The 18,916-nt window shown below is 37.0% G+C and overlaps 1 protein-coding gene across 1 annotated transcript; it reads left to right on the top strand.

Moving 5' to 3' along the window:
* The first annotated feature begins 11,489 nt into the window (after positions 1 to 11,489).
* LOC116333217 (B-cell receptor CD22-like) lies at positions 11,490 to 18,627 on the top strand. The gene is made up of 7 exons (XM_039617558.1): positions 11,490 to 11,733; positions 11,963 to 12,268; positions 12,372 to 12,632; positions 13,686 to 13,946; positions 16,754 to 17,026; positions 17,397 to 17,478; positions 17,589 to 18,627. The coding sequence occupies exons 1-7, from the start codon at positions 11,589 to 11,591 to the stop codon at positions 17,623 to 17,625; spliced, it is 1,365 nt and encodes a 454-aa protein (XP_039473492.1). The 5' UTR covers positions 11,490 to 11,588; the 3' UTR covers positions 17,626 to 18,627.
* The last annotated feature ends 289 nt before the right edge of the window (positions 18,628 to 18,916 follow it).

Consider the following 18,916-nt stretch of genomic DNA (forward strand, 5'->3'; position numbering starts at 1 on the left):
TCTGTGTGTTGCATCCGTACAGTTTATGGATGCTGCTCACTAACCATGTTTGGTAGCATTAACACTTCGCCCTCTCATCCAAATATGGTCACTTCATTGTTACCTCACCTACCATTGTTATCTTTATTGTACAGTATATGGTCTGCATTTTAATTTTTTGAGAAGAAAAAAAATTAAAACACCAACCAAATATAAAAAAAGGCACATTAGTAAATGTTCTGTCTGTCATCTCACACAGCTTACAAAAACAGTGTCTATTAGAGGTGAGGTCATCGATCTAAATATCGAGTACCAATGCCGGTACTGGTACTGGATGTGCGATAACGTCAATACTTTGTTTAATCCTTTATTAGGGTTGAAAATTACTGATTTTTTTAAATTAAATTATTAGATAAAGCTGTTTTATTATTTAATTTATACACAATGCAATTGTGCTCATAAACGAGTTGGCGCTCTGTTTTGAGGGTAATAAGCTTCATCCGGCGCTATGACTGGGCTGAAATATTGAAGAGTGAGCGTACAGCGTTTGAGGGTCCTTTTTGCCTCATGCTTACACATACACTGATAATGGTTAGAATAGTCTCATGAAGTCCGAACAAGATGTTCTGAACTGGGCCTTAGAAATCAGCAGATAGCCAAGGCTGCGCAGGGGTTGTTTTTCTGATTCCAGGAGGAGCAGATACGAGGCGAGGTCGGACTGAACGGGGAGGATTCGCAGCAGACTGCCACATTTGTGTTAGCCAGTTTGTGTTAGAAGATAGCTATAATAATCTCTGTGATTGTCGCAGTATAAAACCTGCACTGAAGGAAATAAAATCTTTTTAAACGACAGATATTTTCTCCTGAATTCCTTCTGAAAATTTTGAACATGGCACCTCTAAGTTCAGTATGTAGCCCTCTGAACTGTGATATATAAATCATTTTTTGGAAATGAAAAAATATACCTACAATATGCACTATGAGAAATGTCTTTGACAGGCACATTTACGTTCCATGTCTCCAAAAATCAACTTTAAAAAAATACATGAAATGCTGAAAGGTGCGTTTTGTTGTGTTAACTAATCATTGTGGAATGTAAGTCACACTGAGGTAATGGTCATTTGAATTGTTCAGTATTGGCAAATTGATGATCTCATAAGCCATGACACAAGCTCTCCCCTACACAATCTGCCTTTACAATGTAAAACTATGGGTATCGGTGTCTGTAATACTGGCCCTGTATTTACTTTATATTGGATCGATTCCAAAATTTGCAGTATCCCATGACACCCTTGCCTACAGAGAGCTGTTAGTAAACTTCCACAAGTACTTCAGTGTTTCTGCTTTTGCTTTGTCACTGTTTCACAAATTAATCAGCCACAACATGGCACTTCTTTACGTTTATCTTTTTGTCAGATTTTGAGTGGCTCTGTCAGTGTCAAATAAATAAATAACCTCATAGTGTGAGGAAATATTCATCTAATGTGCATCTTTGGTGGAATTTCAGAATTAAGCTTATATTCATGTTGTTAACTTAATAAGAAAAAAATTAGAATTCTTTAGCTTTAACTGTTTGAAGCGGATCACAAGAAGTCAAAAGTTGCTTTCTCAACCCAAAAACCTTTTTACTAACTTGAGTTATTATAAATATGCATTTAATTTAATGTAATGTAATATTACTCTACCCTGTAAAGACCTTGGTGTTACTTCTGTGATAACCAGTGTTAAAGATGCTAAAAACCTCAATTTTTTAATATTAATCTCTATTTTCCACTTTATAAATACGTGGATTTATTTATTCTAGGCCTGCCACCCACAAAAGTGTAGAGGTCAGGAGCAATGTGTGTCGCCTGGTAGTAGATCCCAGGCTACTGAGGTTGGCAACTAGGACATGGAAGTTTGAGATATACCGCTGTGCTGTGGTGGGATAGGTACCAAAGCGACTGTCATAGTTTCAACTTCTGGATCAAAATATGAAATTCTCCCTGCCTTCTCTTAAGAAACATCAGGACCAGGTCATTATTATTTAGAGTCACCTCCATTTATTTTGTAGTGAATTTTTGATGATTCTTTTCTTTTTTTTTCTTTTTTTTCTTTTTTGCTTAATTGCAACACTTTCTGTGCCTATATACATTACATAATAAATTTGCATACAAGCTCATTCTGAAAAGGCTTTAATTCTTAAGCACTGCATGAATATGTTTACATTTTAATGTTTCTGTTGATGTGATTGGATGTTAGTCTGTTCATAGTTTTCTGCCTGTTTGTTGGAGCATCTTGATCTGAACCAGCAGAAAGAAAAAGAAAGTAATTTTGTTTTAGTACAGATGAGTTTGTGTCTAGTTTCAAATGAGTGTAGATTTAAGAAAATATACATTAAGAGCTTCCTTTATGGAGGAAGGGCAGAAGGCTAAATTAAGGAAACCCCAACTATCAAATAAGGCATTCTAAATGGATAAGGACTACAACAAGATGTCCATAACTGAGCCTCTAGAAACTGCCAAATAACAGCTCACAACACTGGCTACGAGACAGTAAAATTCACTAAGTAAATTTTACTCAAATGGAATAAAATTTTACTCTAAAAAAGACAGTATTTGGTCCCAGTCTAAATGGAATAAAAGTTACTCTTACAGCAGAGTTAAACTTTCAGAGTTAAATTTACTCTATTTAGTGCAAATATTTTATATTTAGTTTATAGGTTTAGTATAAAATAAAAACTCCACCCTAATTTTACTCTAAATAGAACAGAATTTCAGTCATTTTACATTTTACAGAACTGAATTTTACTCTGAATAGAATTCTAAATAGAAGAAAAATTAACTTTATTTCAGTTCCTATATAACTGTATTACAATCATTCACTGCAAGGTTTTAAAGGTACAATAAATAAATCAGAAAAAAATATTTGTATTTAACAGCCACCTTTATTGTTCGGCGGAAACAGTATGGTACAATATAAAAACTGGAATCACGATGACTGTATGGCACCTGTAAATCAAATACTTTACAACAGAAAAGCTCTTCATAAATTACATGGGGTCCGTCTCTTGTACACAGATCTTGAAAAGCATTGAAATGCTCACTGAGACACACTGTTTGCAGTGCAAAAGTAATCAACAATAACTTCTCATCCTTCACAACAACATGGTAGATCTTGTGAAACACCAGCATTTCACAATGGACTTTTATACAAACAACTAAATCTGCACGATAAATGTTGGTGTTTTGCCCATCTAACATTTAACACCTTGATTACTAACTGAAGAGTCTCTGATATCGTACAGCCCCAGCCCAATGCGTTTAAAGAAAGCATCTTACCTGGGCCAGTGGTCAGTCTCTTGAGGTCACATGTCTCCCAACTGAAAGCAATATGACTTTGATGTTTTATTGTCAATGTTTTAGTTACATTTTTGAAACTTTTCAAGTGTTTTTTAAAGAAGTTGTGTTTCGCTTCATAGCACATGCACCAGCTATGCAAAAGTGGTCCTGTTTTGAGTATGCATGTAAGATAATGCATCATGAAGATATCTTGGCAGGATAATTCTGTTGTTCTTCAGGTGAACAACAGAGGTGAGCTGTTCTGTTGAACTACTTCCACATGATTTCACCCACAAACACCATTCCAACTTTAAAATGTTCTCTCATTCTTGGTCTATCACTCTATAACTCAGCTCTTTCATATCTCTTACCGTTGTCCTACAATGAATTTTTAATTTTTGCATGAATCATGAGGACAGAAAATGGGTTGCTATCGCTAAGGTCACTCTGAACAGAGCACACACTGAAACGTTTGAATCTATTGTTCATGTCTGAACAAATACTCACTCAATTTTCACTCCATCCACACAAATTATACATCAAAACGTAGGTATTGTCGTTGGCTTTCAGAAAATGTCACCGTCATTATTGTGGGAGGTACCGTTCTCTCGCAAATTGCTTTCGAGCAACACAAGGTCGGAAAACTCCCAATTCAAAGTCTACAGAGACTTCATGAAAATCAGAGCTGAAATTCTTTAACGGGAGGCATTTTCCCCTCCTCTTATCTCCTAAACCATGGGCTGCAGAGACATGAGCCTTGTGCCAATACATCTTCAGACACTGCTGACACTCACGGTGAAATGTATTTTGCATGTGGTGTGAAACTGGACTTGCTCTTACTCTGGGTTCCCTCTTTATTCTGGTAACTGATACAGAGATAACAGCACAGAGTCGACATCAACAGTGTGTTATGAAACTGCAACATTCAGTGCTGCTAACAAGGATTAGAACAGTTACAATCTCATAGAAAATATTAGCGCTAGAAAGCAGAAAGCACCCGACAAGCTAACTAGTATAAGCTTAGCATGATCACCAAAATACTACTTGTGAATAAAGTTTCTATTAATACACCAAAATGACTGTAACTTTCAGGGTACATGCTAGTACTGCTCATAATAAAAATAGTAATATTACCAATTACTGCTATGAAAATGTTTTTACTAATGAACATACAAAAATGACAAGAGCATCACTCACGTGCACCTACCTCCAGCTTGGGATTATTTTCCTTTGCTGAGGCATGTACTGTGCAGTGATTTAGAACCTTAACAATGCAGTTGTGGTATTTTTCCACCAGGTGGCTCCAACTATTCAGAAAGCACATCAATTTTGAGGAGATTTATTAAGCTGTTTTTTAACTCTGTTACACTTGCCTCCCTGCTCTCACGGATTGGAACACCTTAAACTCACCCAAACCAACCTCCTCCTCACACGTGCCTCTACCTGCAAACAAGTAAGCCGCTGCAAGTTAATCACTCCGGATATTTCCTGTAACACGTTTAAAACTTCAAACTACTACTGTCCTCTGTTTCAGCCCTTTTGACCGTCGCTCACTGACCTGTCCCCAGACTGCAGCCCATGTTTGGGCTGAATATCAGAGCTCTGAATATCAGAGTTTAAGACTCAGTTTACCTATGTTAGCCACCGCTGCTAGCCCCAACCTGAGGAGTAATTCCTTGTCATACTAGTTTCCTTGTTTCACGTGTTAATCATCACTCCCCTGTTCATAGTGAGCCACCCATAGTGAATTCATAGTGAATGTTACTATCTCTCCAAGTACCCCCATTACTCATAGCTAAATTATATTTTGTGTGTTCCCTGGTATATAGCCCTGCCCCGTTCATTAGTGTCTTGGAAATAGATGTTGTTAATTCACCCTTGTCACTGTTTCACGTTCACAAGCACTGTATAGAATCCCACATTCTTTATTAAAATATATTTCACGCAGCTCCTTGTGTCTGAGTTTTATCTGTTCCGTGGGTCCACTCTGCCTCTGACGGCCTGTGCCATGACATTCACTCCATTAAACACACGTGCTCCTAACCAAAGATCCAGTGAAAACAGTCGCTGTATATGAATCGATTCAGAGTAAACCACACATGCTTTCTAACTGAACAGGTGAAACATCCACAAACGTCAATCCATGATCAAACAAACATACTGCTAATAGAACATCCGGTAAAAAAGTTGATTTGCATGACTCAATTTGGAGTCAAACTTATGTGCTCACCAACCTTTTTTGGATAAAACATTTGTGCACCAGATTTGTTAAAAACACACTACCCTGGTCAATTATACCAACAGTCCCCAACCCCCAGGGCTCGGGCCGGTAATGGTCCGTGAGTCATTTGGTACCCCAAGAGTTGAGGCTCAGGTGTGAAATTCATGGTTTTCAGGGTTGTTATCGGTTTTTAGCGTTATTTTTTTTTTTTCATTAACACAGTTTCCCTGGGTCTTTTCCCGGTGTTATGAATAAATATTTTTTGGGGGTACCAGTACTGGTTTTATTTTGTTGTATTTATCCGCAACACCTTAAAGGTCAGTCCGTGAAAATATTTTCTGACATAAACAATGTCGTGGCACAAAAAAGGTTGGGGACCGCTGAATTATACTACCTAAAAGCAGCTATTGAGCAATACTAAATTTAGTTTAGTGATATATACTTAATGCTGTCTGTGAGTAGCAGTGTCGGTCAAGTTACTTGAAAAAAGTAATCATTAACAGATTAGTGATTACTTCTCCAAAAAAGTAATCCTGTTACTTTACTGATTACTTATTTTCAAAAGTAATTAGTTACTTAGTTACTTTTAAAGTACATGATACACAACCTGAATAGGTAATAAAGCACTAGACCTTTCAGCCCAATTCTATTTTTTCTGCATAATCCATCATATAAAATGTAATTAAATTAAAAAGTCTCTTTTAAAAACTTGTTTTATTAGTTTTAATCTTTTCACTTTATGCACATTTCATCAAACAAAAATTAAATTATATGCAACAGTCTTTAAATTGAAGAAATTTGTTTAACATTTAAATCTATTTCTTGTATATTCCAGAATACAAAATAAATTAGAGAGAGTTATTGATTTATGATTCTATTTTGATTACATTTCTGATTTGATTACAACAGAAATAACTATCAGCAAAAGCACCTCCATAAAACTCTGTCAGTCTATGCTACTTTACACCCACAAAGGCTGGATTTCAGGCCTTTTGCTTAAGTTCTGGTTGGAGCTAAGCCAAGGGACCTCAGGCTTTTTGACAATAATTATTGAATAACTATTGTTATATAATTATTTTATTTACAGGATTTTCAGTTGCAGTTTCCAAGAATGCTTGTAATGTCATATTAGTGAGAGGTCTGAGTTTGTATCATCATCATCATCATTTATTTATATAGCACTTTAAAAACACACCTGGTAGACCAAAGTGCTGTGCAATACAAATATAAATATAGTAATAAAATAGCAGAAACCAGACATAGCAATAAAATTAATAAAAATATAAAGTGCTGACTAAACCACCCTGAGAACACACTGAAGGCTGAATGAGAATATAAATGAAAAACACTCTCTAAATGCATCCTTATTTTAAATGCTAAATTCTTACTTCAGTAAGTCTATTGTCCCAACATTTCTGTAAAATGTAAAAAGAAACATATTTAAAAAACTGTCCCAGAGTACCAAAAACCTGTTGAAAGGGGGTCATCATCAACAGAAAGATTCAAAAAAGATAAAAAATATTTTGAAAAGTATTTGATTTGACAAATCACCATGGCATATATAGAAATAAAAAAAAAATGCAAGTTAGGTTTTTAAGTTTAGTTTTTAAGTTGAGTTACAAAAATAGCTTAATTACTGATTTTGTTATGCTTTTAAATGATCCGACAACAACCCACTATTTCTATTCACTGAGATCTGTTTTGGGGAATAAATGAATAGATTATTTGTGCGTACTGTAATGTTTTATGAAACAAAACTCCTAGATGGAGTGATTTTTATAATAATGTTGTATTTTACCACTAAGATTATACATGATTTGTCATTTACATCTATCAACATAAACTTTGCAGAAGTAGAAGGTGAGATTTAACAGAAATAGCTTATTTCCAGTCTATCCTATTAATTAATATCATGCCATCAAAATTTAGACTTGTTGCTTCATTAAAAATGACTTAGATACAAAGTAAGTGCTGTCTTTAATAACTATACTCACATCAAAAAATCACACGCCTGGTGTTGCTACTGAGGCCTTTTTCACACTTTATTTTTTTCACACATTATTTCAAGTGCTGATGCAGCCAGTGCTGATGTGCTAAAAGATACATCTAAATATATGTGCTTGTGACAATGAGACTTCACTCAGTTTCAAGGACTGTATTTTGGGGAAGTTGGTCAGGGAGGAAGTTGGTTGAGTCCTCCAAGCAAAATTTTAGCTCTCTGCGTGAGTGTTCTGCTCATTGTTTGTCTTTTGGATTCACGATTAACCATATGTTGATGAAAGAGCCCAAATGTGGTTAGATAAAAATTTAATTTTAATACTTGTGTTGAGGAACTGATAAAGAAGCTAAAAGGTAAGTTGTTTTTAAACTTTTTGCCAGTCCTGTCTATGTAGATACAACTTACATGAAGCTCCTACCATATCCCTAAGCCAGTGTGATGCTGCATATCATAATTCTCTTAGTTTCGCTTTAAAAAACCAGAAAAAATATTTTTCTTCTATAGAAATTTTCTACCCTATTTGAGCACTATAAGTGCTTTTTACAACACAGCTCATTCACCCCTTCACACAAGCCGTTTTTCTATTTTTAAGTGCTTTCTATTCAGCATTTACACACACAGACATATACATGCATGCATGCAGAAGCAACTCAGCCTTCAGTTGCCCAAGGAAACTTTGACATGCTATGTAGATTGCATTCAGCTTGTGTTTTCTTGCATCTTCTGTTAATGTGCTTCTCTAACAGAAAACATCCTCACTCCTTTCTTTCTTCCTTAGGTAGTCTGTTTCCAACACTGTTTTTACAGTATATTATAGTCTACTACTCTACATGTTTTATTTCCACAGTACCTTTGTTGATTATGATATCATACATATCGTCTTGTGTTTCTCACGTCGTGGCCGAGGGGAAACCAGAACACATTACAAATTCACTTCAGTGCTTCCAGCTCCCAAGTAATTAGTGCTCCCATGAGATTTTGAAGTCCGAAACAGATTTGCTGATTTATCTTTTGAGGTAGAATAACCTCAGAGGCTTATACTACAAAGCAGGATTTTGCCTTGCCCAGGTAACTTCAGGGTAAACCCTGGGTTTTCTTGTACTGCAATATCGTTCACTTCTTAGTGGCAGTATCACCATACTGAAAACACATTTCTACAAGATCCCTCAGACCTCTGTGGGGGGATTAAGAGGGTGTAAAATGGTGAAAAATTCTTTCAGTTGTGTATAAATTCTTTGTGTTTCTCTGATGACCATAGCTTTAATCCAAAAAAATCCAAAAAACAGTTTTACATTTTTATTGTTCTATAAGCATAAAAATATGATCCTAAAACAGGACTATATTTGTTGATGAAATTTATACATAAGCCTATGTTTGAATTTTGCTTGGATATTTATACTCTACTCTCAAACCCTTAAACAGCACAGAGCTGAAAGAATAAAAACAATTTATGTTTGGATTTTTAGCTTCAAATCAGCTGGGTGTGCCACTGTTTCACAGACTTTTTTTTCTATTCACAGCCTGTTTTAAGCAGATTGTATGAATGTATGTGTTCTGTAGTTTACTGAATTTTTTGACCATAAAAATATATAAACAATTATATGTACTGTTTAAAATTGTGAATCAAATTACGAGAATCCCAAGAGTAAACACTCGGATACAAAAGAGCAGTCAGTTGTTTTTACTTAGGAATGCACTTATTCTGATTATATTTCAACATTTTGACCACCCTGGTTTACACACTGTAAAAGTAATTTGAGTAACTTTCCATTGTTATCACTGAATTGAATAAAATAAATGTTACAAGTAAATTTTTTAAGTTTAAGTTTTTAGAGATTGAGAAAAAGGTAGAATGGGAACTTTGGTATTTTTACAGTTTTGAGGCAGCATGTCTGTCACCCAAGTATTTTTTTTTCAATGAACACAAAAATCCAAGTGGACAAAGTAGAATGGCGGTTCAACATTGGAACAGGCAATTAAAAAGCTGAGGGTCAAAGACAAGCCGTCAGCCAGCAAGGTGGAAATGAGCTGCTATAATGACTATAAAGCAATGGAAAGGGTAACAGCTTAGCACATTAGTGATGGGCCAGGTCAGGTCAATTTAGAGACAGGAGGGCAGGAATAGCAGCATCTTCACTACCAGAAAAGAGTGCATCATGGGAACATTAAAATCAGTGTGTGACGTTTACAGAAAAGAAAGTAGAGATGATAGATGACATCAGCATCTGATTAATTTATTCATTTAAATCACGTCACTATATCTGTGCACTTAATTACTGGTTATGTTATTGGTATTGTTTTATGCTAGTTATTAAATATGTCCTTTAAAAATGGACAGGCTTAGAATAACTAAAGTTAGTCAAAAGGTCTTTGAGGGTGAGTAGGTACTTTGAAACTTTAAAGATTCCTTCCTCTATCACAAGATGTTAGCAGAACTGACTGACTGTATTTCTAAACAGTTTTTTTCAGGGCATCGTGTGACGCCTAGCAGCTTTGTGACAAACTGATTTTAATGCACTTTCTTAAACAGCATCTTTCTGTAGTTCCTTTTTTTCAACATTGGCTGGGCGGCACGGTTCACTGTAATTCTGCAAAAACTGTAAAATGATAGGAATACACTTGGGCTTCTTTGGTAACATTTTATTGATTTTATTCAATAATTTTCTGTGCCATAACTTTTTTTCCTTTTTTTTGATGTGCTGACAAGTGAATATATAACTTTATTTACTGATGTTCCAGCTTTAAATAAACGGCTTTGTGTCACTAAAACTTTTATATTTTAAATGTTTATAACAGAAGAAAAAGTAGATAAAAGTTTACCGTGAATCTTAAAATACAGAATAAGTATAATGTTACAGCACCATAGATAATAATGATTAACGGTGTTTCAGTTTTTTTTCTCGTTAGAAATCCAGGCAATAGAGCTCTGTGAACATGATGACGGTTGGCATGCTACTGACTGTCCTGTTTGTTTCAGGTGAGCTGTTGGTTCAGTCTTTCAAAAACACTGAAGTTATTTTACAATGTGAACATTATTTAGATACCAAGCAAACATAGCATTACTTTTTCAAACTCTTTATTTACTGACTTTAGATTAAAATGTTTTATGTACAAAATGTTAACGACAGAGGAATAAAAAAGTTTATTGTTAGCTCACTAATTTAAAAAAAGAGAATAATTTTCTCAGAAAGCAGCTCCATTTGTTTTGGTCCTGCCCACTGATAAACACTTTTGGGTTTCGAAACACTCTTAGTTACAGATTATTTTTAGTATGCAAGTTCCCTTTAACTGGGATGAACTCTTGTTTGGATGTTTATACTCAGTAAACGTGGATAAAGTGACCAAGCTGTTATATGGCACTTTGAGCTTGGCTGCCCGTAAGACTATCACTAAGAGATGGCTAAGTGAAAACATCCCATCACTAAATGACTGGCATGAGGTTGTTGAAAATGGAAAAAATTTTCTAACAGTTTCAGTATGATACACTTGTTGAGATTTGGGACAAATGGAAACATTACATTTTGCCAAGGGGTCCTGAATTTGTAAGAACCTCTGAAATTATGTATGTCATATCTTTGAATTGTTTTATATATATGTTAACTAATAGGCAGCCCCCCACACACACACACACACACACACACACACATTTTCTTCATTTTTCTTCATACGTGTTGTGTTTTATCTTGTGTTCTCTATTAAAAAAAATTATTTTTTTGTTTTTTTTTGTAAATTCTAAATAAAAGAAAATTAAAAAGAGATAAATTTGCTCAGAAATGTGAGAATGAATAATAATGTAATTAATTGTATAATATTAATGTCTGAACAGGTTAATCATTAAATTTTATTTACAGGTGCTTTGGCTGGTTGTTCTGATAAAACAGCAATCTCCATAACTGCCCCAAAGCAGATGGAAGCACTGAGTGGATCTTGTTTGTTAATCCCATGTAGCTTCAGACCCAAAGAAGGACTGACATTTATCAGCACAGGAAAAACTTTTGGAGTGTGGATTAAAACTGATGCCAGAAATCCAACCAACGTGATCTACAACAGTAATGGTGCAGCTTATCCAATGAGTATTACTGGAAACCTGAGTCAGAGAGACTGCACCACTCTGTTTTCTCATTTAACCACCACAAACACATACTTCTTCAGAGTAGACAGTGAAAGATTCAAGGCGACAGCAGACTGTAACCCTCTTCAAATAACAGTCAGAGGTAAAAAAGTTTGAGATTTATTTTATACCATGAAAAATTGTCCTAAAATTGTCCTAAGAGGATGTTTATAATTTCTTATTTCAGTCTATGTACTGTTATTATTCTGAGGACTTGATTACATTTCTAAACGTCTGAATTTAAGGGTAAAATATCACAGGACAAGTTTTAAAGATTTTAAAAGCTGCAGTGTGCTCTGTAGTATTAATATGTTTGTGATGTGAAACCACAGATTCTCCTTGGAGGCCCAAAATTACAATCCCAGGTGATCTGAAGGAGAAGGAGTCTGTCACTATAACCTGCTCAGCTCTCACTCCCTGTCCACACTCCCCTCCTCAACTCACCTGGAATCTCACACAAGACTCTCACAACAAAACAGAGGAAAACACAGATGTAAGCTTTACAACTAAAATCCAGCAGACCATCACTCTGTCAGACACACATGATGGAAAGAAGATCAGCTGCTCTGCCAGATATCCTGTGAACCAAGGAAAAGACACCAAGACAGCAGAGACAGAAGAGACTCTCAGTGTTTCATGTAAGACAATCAGAGTTTGTTGTTGGATCCTGTCCGCTCATCATGATTTATGGGAAGTCAGCTGTTTGTAACAAATGTAATCTGTGTCACTCCTTTTCTCCAGATGCTCCCAAAAACACCTCAGCATCCATCAGTCCATCAGGTTTGGTGTCAGCAGGCAGCTGGGTGAAGCTGACCTGCTCCAGCAGAGCCAAACCTCCAGTCAGCAGCTTCACCTGGTTCAAGAAGAGCAGAGATGGAGCTGTGAAAGTATCTGAAGGAGAGATTTACAGCTTCAATGTAACAGATGGAGGAGTTTATTACTGTGTGGCCACTAATGATCTGGGTAATCAGACATCAGCAGAGATTCATGTGGCTGTTGCAGGTAAAGTTACTCACCAGTTATTGTCAAAAAATGCATTTTCATTTTTTAAAGTTTTCTTTGTGATATACTTCACACTTGATAAGTGTGAAGTATATCAAGTGTGAGTGAATTTCATTTGATAAAAATCAAAATTATGCTTCATCCGTCACTGTGTGGTTGTTCAGCCTTTAAACATTAAAAACAAAAATGTGTTTCTGCACCAGGTTTAACACTGTTGTTTAAAAGACCCAGCAATTTGAGTTGCTTGCCCTTTTTGTGTTATTATCTTCCATTTTGTATAATTTAAGATTTAGTTTCAATTTCAGTTTCCCTGTTTCCCTAGCCATCAAGTCCTGTTTGTTGCTTAGTTATGTCCATGTCTCGTCTCCAGTTTCCATTTCCCTGTGTCTGGGTTTATAGTATGCGTTTTCCTCGTTGGTTCGTCATGGCAAGCCTGTGCGTCTTAGTCTGCGTGTTTCCTGTTGTACTTTGACAGGTTTACATCTCATGTTCTGTGTGTTCAGTTTACTTCCTCCTGTCTTGTCATTATGTTCATTCGTCCCAGCTGTGTTCTCCATGTGTTTCCTTTTCCCTCGTCACTCTCATGTGTATTTATGTGGTATGCTGTCATTTATTCCTTGTCCAGTCATCTGTTATGTTGTTGCCATGTTTTTAGGTTTTAATGTATCCATGCCAGGTTTTCATGTTTAATGTTTTCTTTCTAGTCTTCCCAGTTTAGGTTTTTTTTTTTTATCATTGAATTGGGTTTGCCTTTGGTTTTTTAATTAGCCACAATAAACGGCTCGCTTTTGGTTAAGAATCAAGTTTTCGTTTTGCCTTTCTGCATTCGGGTCCTCCTCCTCTCTCCACACAGTCAGCAGACAATTTACTGTTAAACATTTATTCTGTCATTTCATGCAGATTTCTATTCTCTGAAATCTTCTTGAATTACAGAACTGGTTCGTGTCTACACTATAGTGAAGACTGTGGGGATCACAATTCTTGTGAGCACACTGATCATCTTTGTGTGGTGACAGTCAGAGTTTGATCTATGGGATATTTCTTTTTCTCCAGATGTTCCTAAAAACACCTCAGCATCCATCAGTCCATCAGGTTTGGTGTCAGCAGGCAGCTGGGTGAACCTGACCTGCTCCAGCAGAGCCAAACCTCCAGTCAGCAGCTTCACCTGGTTCAAGAAGAGCAGAGATGGAGCTGTGAAAGTATCTGAAGGACAGATTTACAGCTTCAATGTAACAGATGGAGGAGTTTATTACTGTGTGGCCTCTAATGATCTGGGTAATCAGACATCAGCAGAGATTCATGTGACTGTTGGAGGTAAAGTTATTCACCAGTTATTTTTTTTAATTTTCCCTTTTTCTAATTTTCTTTGTGATATGCTTCATGAGTGAGGAGACAAAGTGATGTGCTTCATAAGAGACTGAATTTCATTTTATAAAAATCAAAATTATACTTCATCCGTCACTGTGCGGTTGTTCAGCCTTTAAACATCAAAAACAAAAATGTGTTCCTGCAGCAGCTTTTACACTGGTTTTTTGGGTGGTTTTTTAAAGAAATTGTCTCCTTGATTTGATTTGATTTGATATACCTTCATTAGTCCCACAAGGGGAAATTTCATAAGGCTGCTGACCTATTGCGTGCAATGGCGGCGCCATCTTACCCATCCGACCATGCATACATTACACAAAAACATCACATGGGGAAGACAGGTCAGAGAGGTATAACAATGGAAAATGCACCACATGAGGAAAGATAAGGAGAAAAAAAATAACTCCTCCCAGACTGAGCTCCAACAGGGAGATCAGTTTGAGAATAGAAAAAAAACACCTCTGCACATAGCACATGAAAAAAACTCTTAATACACCAAAGAAACACATGACAAGCAACAGGGATAGGTAAAGGGTGAGAGACAGCCGATTTAGACAGTACATCCGGGACTGCAGCCTATGCGCTGGTCTCCATGATCCACCGTCAGCATTGGAAGGGAATAAGCGTCGAAGGCGTTTGGAGGGGGATGAGTGTATGTCTGCATGTGTATATGTCTGTGTGCGTGTATGTGTGTATATGTCCAGAGTTCAGCTGAGACAGTGTCCTTCGCCCTGCCAGGCTAAGTAAACAGTCTTCCAGCCAACCCAGGCGGCCTTAGAATAGGAAGAAACAGTCTAAGCACAGTCTGTTATCAGGGTGTTTTTGTTCAGCTCCAGCCTTGAGACCACAGCTGGCGCCGAAGTGGTATCCGCATGAGTGATGGTGCTTTTTACTTTAGTGCGAACAGCTCATATGAATTTCAAAGCAGTTCTACAGTCCAACACTGGTCTCTCAATCTCCCGTTGGAGAGCCGCGAGCTTCGCCATACTTGCGCTCTGTGATGTTGTCATTCTTGTGCCCAAAGAGCCGATTCTGAGAACTCACGACAGTGTGCCTCCCCGAGATGTCATTCAATTTACGCTCAGAGATGTTATGCCGAGCGAGCCTTTCCGAGATGTAATCCAGTCCGCACTCAGAGATCTTATTCTGAGTATTCACGGCAGCCGTAAGCCTTTCTAAGATCTTATCCGTGCTGCACTCAATGAGCCCATTTTGAGAAACTCACGCCTCTTCCCATCGTTTCAATCCCAGCGGGCAGCCTTGTGGAGGTTTGAACAGCCGGTTCCGCTTCCTTAGTTCTCCGGTAAGTCAGGGCCAAGCCAGCTCCGATCAGCCAGAACCCTGTTACCATGGTTCCGAATAGGTAGATATCTTCAGCACTCAGGCTCACCCAAGCCCAAACTTCTCGTTGAGAAAGGGGTGTCAATTGCATTCAGAGACCAGTTGATCAAATCCATAATTCTCTTTTAGGTTTTAAAGAACAGACTGTGAGAGAGTGTTCCAGGGAAAAGTAATACAAAAAACACGAGACTAGACAAGGACACAAGAGGCTAAGCAGGGAAGCTAAGGGAGAGGAGGAGGAGGAGAGGAGAAAAGTGCGACTGCCTTCGTCAAAGTGAAGGACCTGGTCCTTCACTTAAAGTCACCTTAGAGGGTCTCATTTATGTCATGGGCTGTGTTTTTTGACCCAGCATTTTGAGTTGCCTGCCCTTTTTGTATTATTATGTTCCATCTTTTTAAAAGTTACAATTCAGTTCTATTTGAGTTCTCTACGTTTCCCTGTTTGCTCCCATGTCAGTGTCTCTCCCACTATGTTGATTAGTGTCATTTCTTCAGGGTGCAAGTTTGTCATGTCCCCTGTGTTTAAGTCCCTTTTGCCCTTTATGTGTCTCAGTGATGTCCTTGTTTTCCTTCGTGTCCCCCTCTCTTCCTCTCTCTCGTGTCCCCGTTACCTCTCTCTCTTCCTCCTGTTTACATATTTCCCCTTGTGTTCCTTTCCATCTGTCGTGTGTTCTCCCTAGCCATCAAGTTGTTTGTTGCTTAGTTATGTCCATGTCTCGTCTCCAGTTTCCATTTCCCTGTGTCTGGGTTTATAGTATGCGTTTTCCTCGTTGGTTCTTCATGGCAAGCCTGTGTGTCTTAGTCTGCGTGTTTCCTGTTGTACTTTGACAGGTTTACATCTCATCTTCTGTGTGTTCAGTTTACTTCCTCCTGTCTTGTCATTATGTTCATTCGTCCCAGCTGTGTTCTCCATGTGTTTCCTTTTCCCTCGTCACTCTCATGTGTATTTATGTGGTATGCTGTCATTTATTCCTTGTCCAGTCATCTGTTATGTTGTTGCCATGTTTTTAGGTTTTAATGTATCCATGCCAGGTTTTCATGTTTAATGTTTTCTTTCTAGTCTTCCCAGTTTAGGTTTTTTTTTTTTTTTTATCATTGAATTGGGTTTGCCTTTGGTTTTTTAATTAGCCACAATAAACGGCTCGCTTTTGGTTAAGAATCAAGTTTTCGTTTTGCCTTTCTGCATTCGGGTCGTCCTCCTCTCTCCACACAGTCAGCAGACAATTTACTGTTAAACATTTATGCTCTCACTTCATGTAGTTTTCTTTTCTCTGAAATCTTCTTGCATTACTGAAACCTGGTTGGTGTCTACACTATAGTGAAGACTGTGGGAATCATAATGCTTGTGAGCACACTGATCAACTTTGTGTAGTGACAGTCAGAGTTTGATCGATGAGAAATTTCTTTTTCTCCAGATTCTCCTAAAGACACCTCAGCATCCATCAGTCCATCAGGTTTGGTGTCAGCAGGCAGCTGGGTGAAGCTGACCTGCTCCAGCAGAGCCAAACCTCCAGTCAGCAGCTTCACCTGGTTCAAGAAGAGCAGAGATGGAGCTGTGAAAGTATCTGAAGGAGAGATTTACAGCTTCAATGTAACAGATGGAGGAGTTTATTACTGTGTGGCCACTAATGATCTGGGTAATCAGACATCAGCAGAGATTCATCTCTCAACGCTTACTTACTGTGAAGGTAAAGTCAGTCACAGATTTTTCTTTTCTTTTTCTTTAATGAATCCAATTTCAAAGTGTTAATAGCATTTTTTCCTTCTTTCAAACGTTTTTGTGTTATACCTATACGAGAGACAAGATAAAGAAGTGTGCCTTATGTGAGCGTCAGTAGGTTTTTTGTTTATTAGATTATGCTTCATCTTTCAACATGTTGTTTTTCAGCCGTGAAATTTTAAAAACGAAAGAATGCTTCTTCAGCAGTTGTCTGCACTATTTTGTTTTGTTTTTCATAAATTAAGGTTTTCTTGACTTTGATTCATTTTAACAGGCCTCAATTACTCTTTAACACTCATTCTGCCACTATTTTTCATCACTCTCTTTTTTCATCACAGCTGGAAACCTGGTTGGTGTCTACACTATAATGAAGACTGTGGGAATCATAATGCTTGTGAGCACACTGAGCATCTTTGAGTGGTGAGACAAATGTTTCTATGACAAACTCATTTGAAACTACTCACTTGTCTGTAGTAAAACAAAAAGGATTAATTGTTTCTCATTTGATTTCATTTGTTTTTATCCTTCAGCTGGTTCAAATCAAGACGCTTCAACAAACAGACATAGAGCTGTCAGATGAGCAGAGTAACATCACATCACATCAACTAAAGTGTCTGCAGGATGATAAATGCTACCTGCTAAAGCATTAAAACTTAACATATTTGTTTTGTATTTTGATGTTCAACAACTGTGTATGACCATTTTACTTTGACTATAGGGATGTTATTACAGAGTGATCTCTCCTCAAACCACTGTTGTTTTACCTAGGGATGGGAAGTGATAAGTTTGTTGTGATCAGGGTCATTACTCAAAAAAAGTAAAGTAGAAAAATGTTATTACACATATTACACAGAACTTTTCTTAAAGGTAATGCAGTATATTGCTTAAGTACACGCAGGTTCAAATGTTCACAAAGTGGCTAGCTTCACTAAAAAGGACCCCCCCCCCCTTTATCATGGTGCTGGGCAAGGTTCAGCATTTACTCAGCTTTAACATCACTCTGGATTCTTGGCTAACTTTGTGTTAGCATGCTGTCTGTTGTTTCTGCATTATATCTGACCAAAATGTTGTGTGGGCGTGATCTCCAAATGGTGCTGATAGGTGTGGTTAGTTTTACAAGAACAGTCAATTCATTTCAATATGACATGTCCAATTTGCCAAGAGCCACGTAACTTGGCGCACGTTTAAATATTAACTGGGGATTTTTGCTTTAGTGGGAAATTTACAGCATAGCTATGTCGTAACAATTAGCAGTAAATTGTAAGCCACAAAAATGTTTGAATCATTTGTGTACTTGATTTAAATATTCTCCTTCCTATGTTATGTACCTTGAGAAGGGAACTCCCTGATATAAATATGCGAGAGGGCCAGTCTAATAGTCTATGTTCATCATTTCTCTATAAGATGTAATATAAGATTCTTCTGCTTATATGTGTCAAGCTGACTTTACTGAATGAAAGGCTTCATATTATCTCCTTCTGTCATCATGTAATCTTTGGCAGGTAGATACTTTGATTCTGTATATATTCTAGTATTACTGTAGCTCTTTGTAAAAACATAAAAAGTGCCATCTTGTTCTCTGTACTGTCATTTGACTTCTTCGCAAAGGCAAATAAAACTCATAAAGACAACCTAATTGTGTTGAATGAAGCTTCCGACTCTCAAAAGCACAGAGTACCAACACTTTAATGAGCACATGCAATGTTTATATGAAATCATAAAAACAACTTTATTTAATCAATTTAGTCCTAACAAAAGTTTATTTAAAATGGACTGAGGAAAAGTGGAAAATCTTTCTGTAGTCAGAAAAATTCTTTTGGTAAACACAAATGCTGCATCTGGCTTGTTTTCATTATTT

The sequence above is a fragment of the Oreochromis aureus genome, linkage group 9 (assembly GCF_013358895.1).
Source record: "Oreochromis aureus strain Israel breed Guangdong linkage group 9, ZZ_aureus, whole genome shotgun sequence".
NCBI classification, from domain to species: domain Eukaryota; kingdom Metazoa; phylum Chordata; class Actinopteri; order Cichliformes; family Cichlidae; genus Oreochromis; species Oreochromis aureus.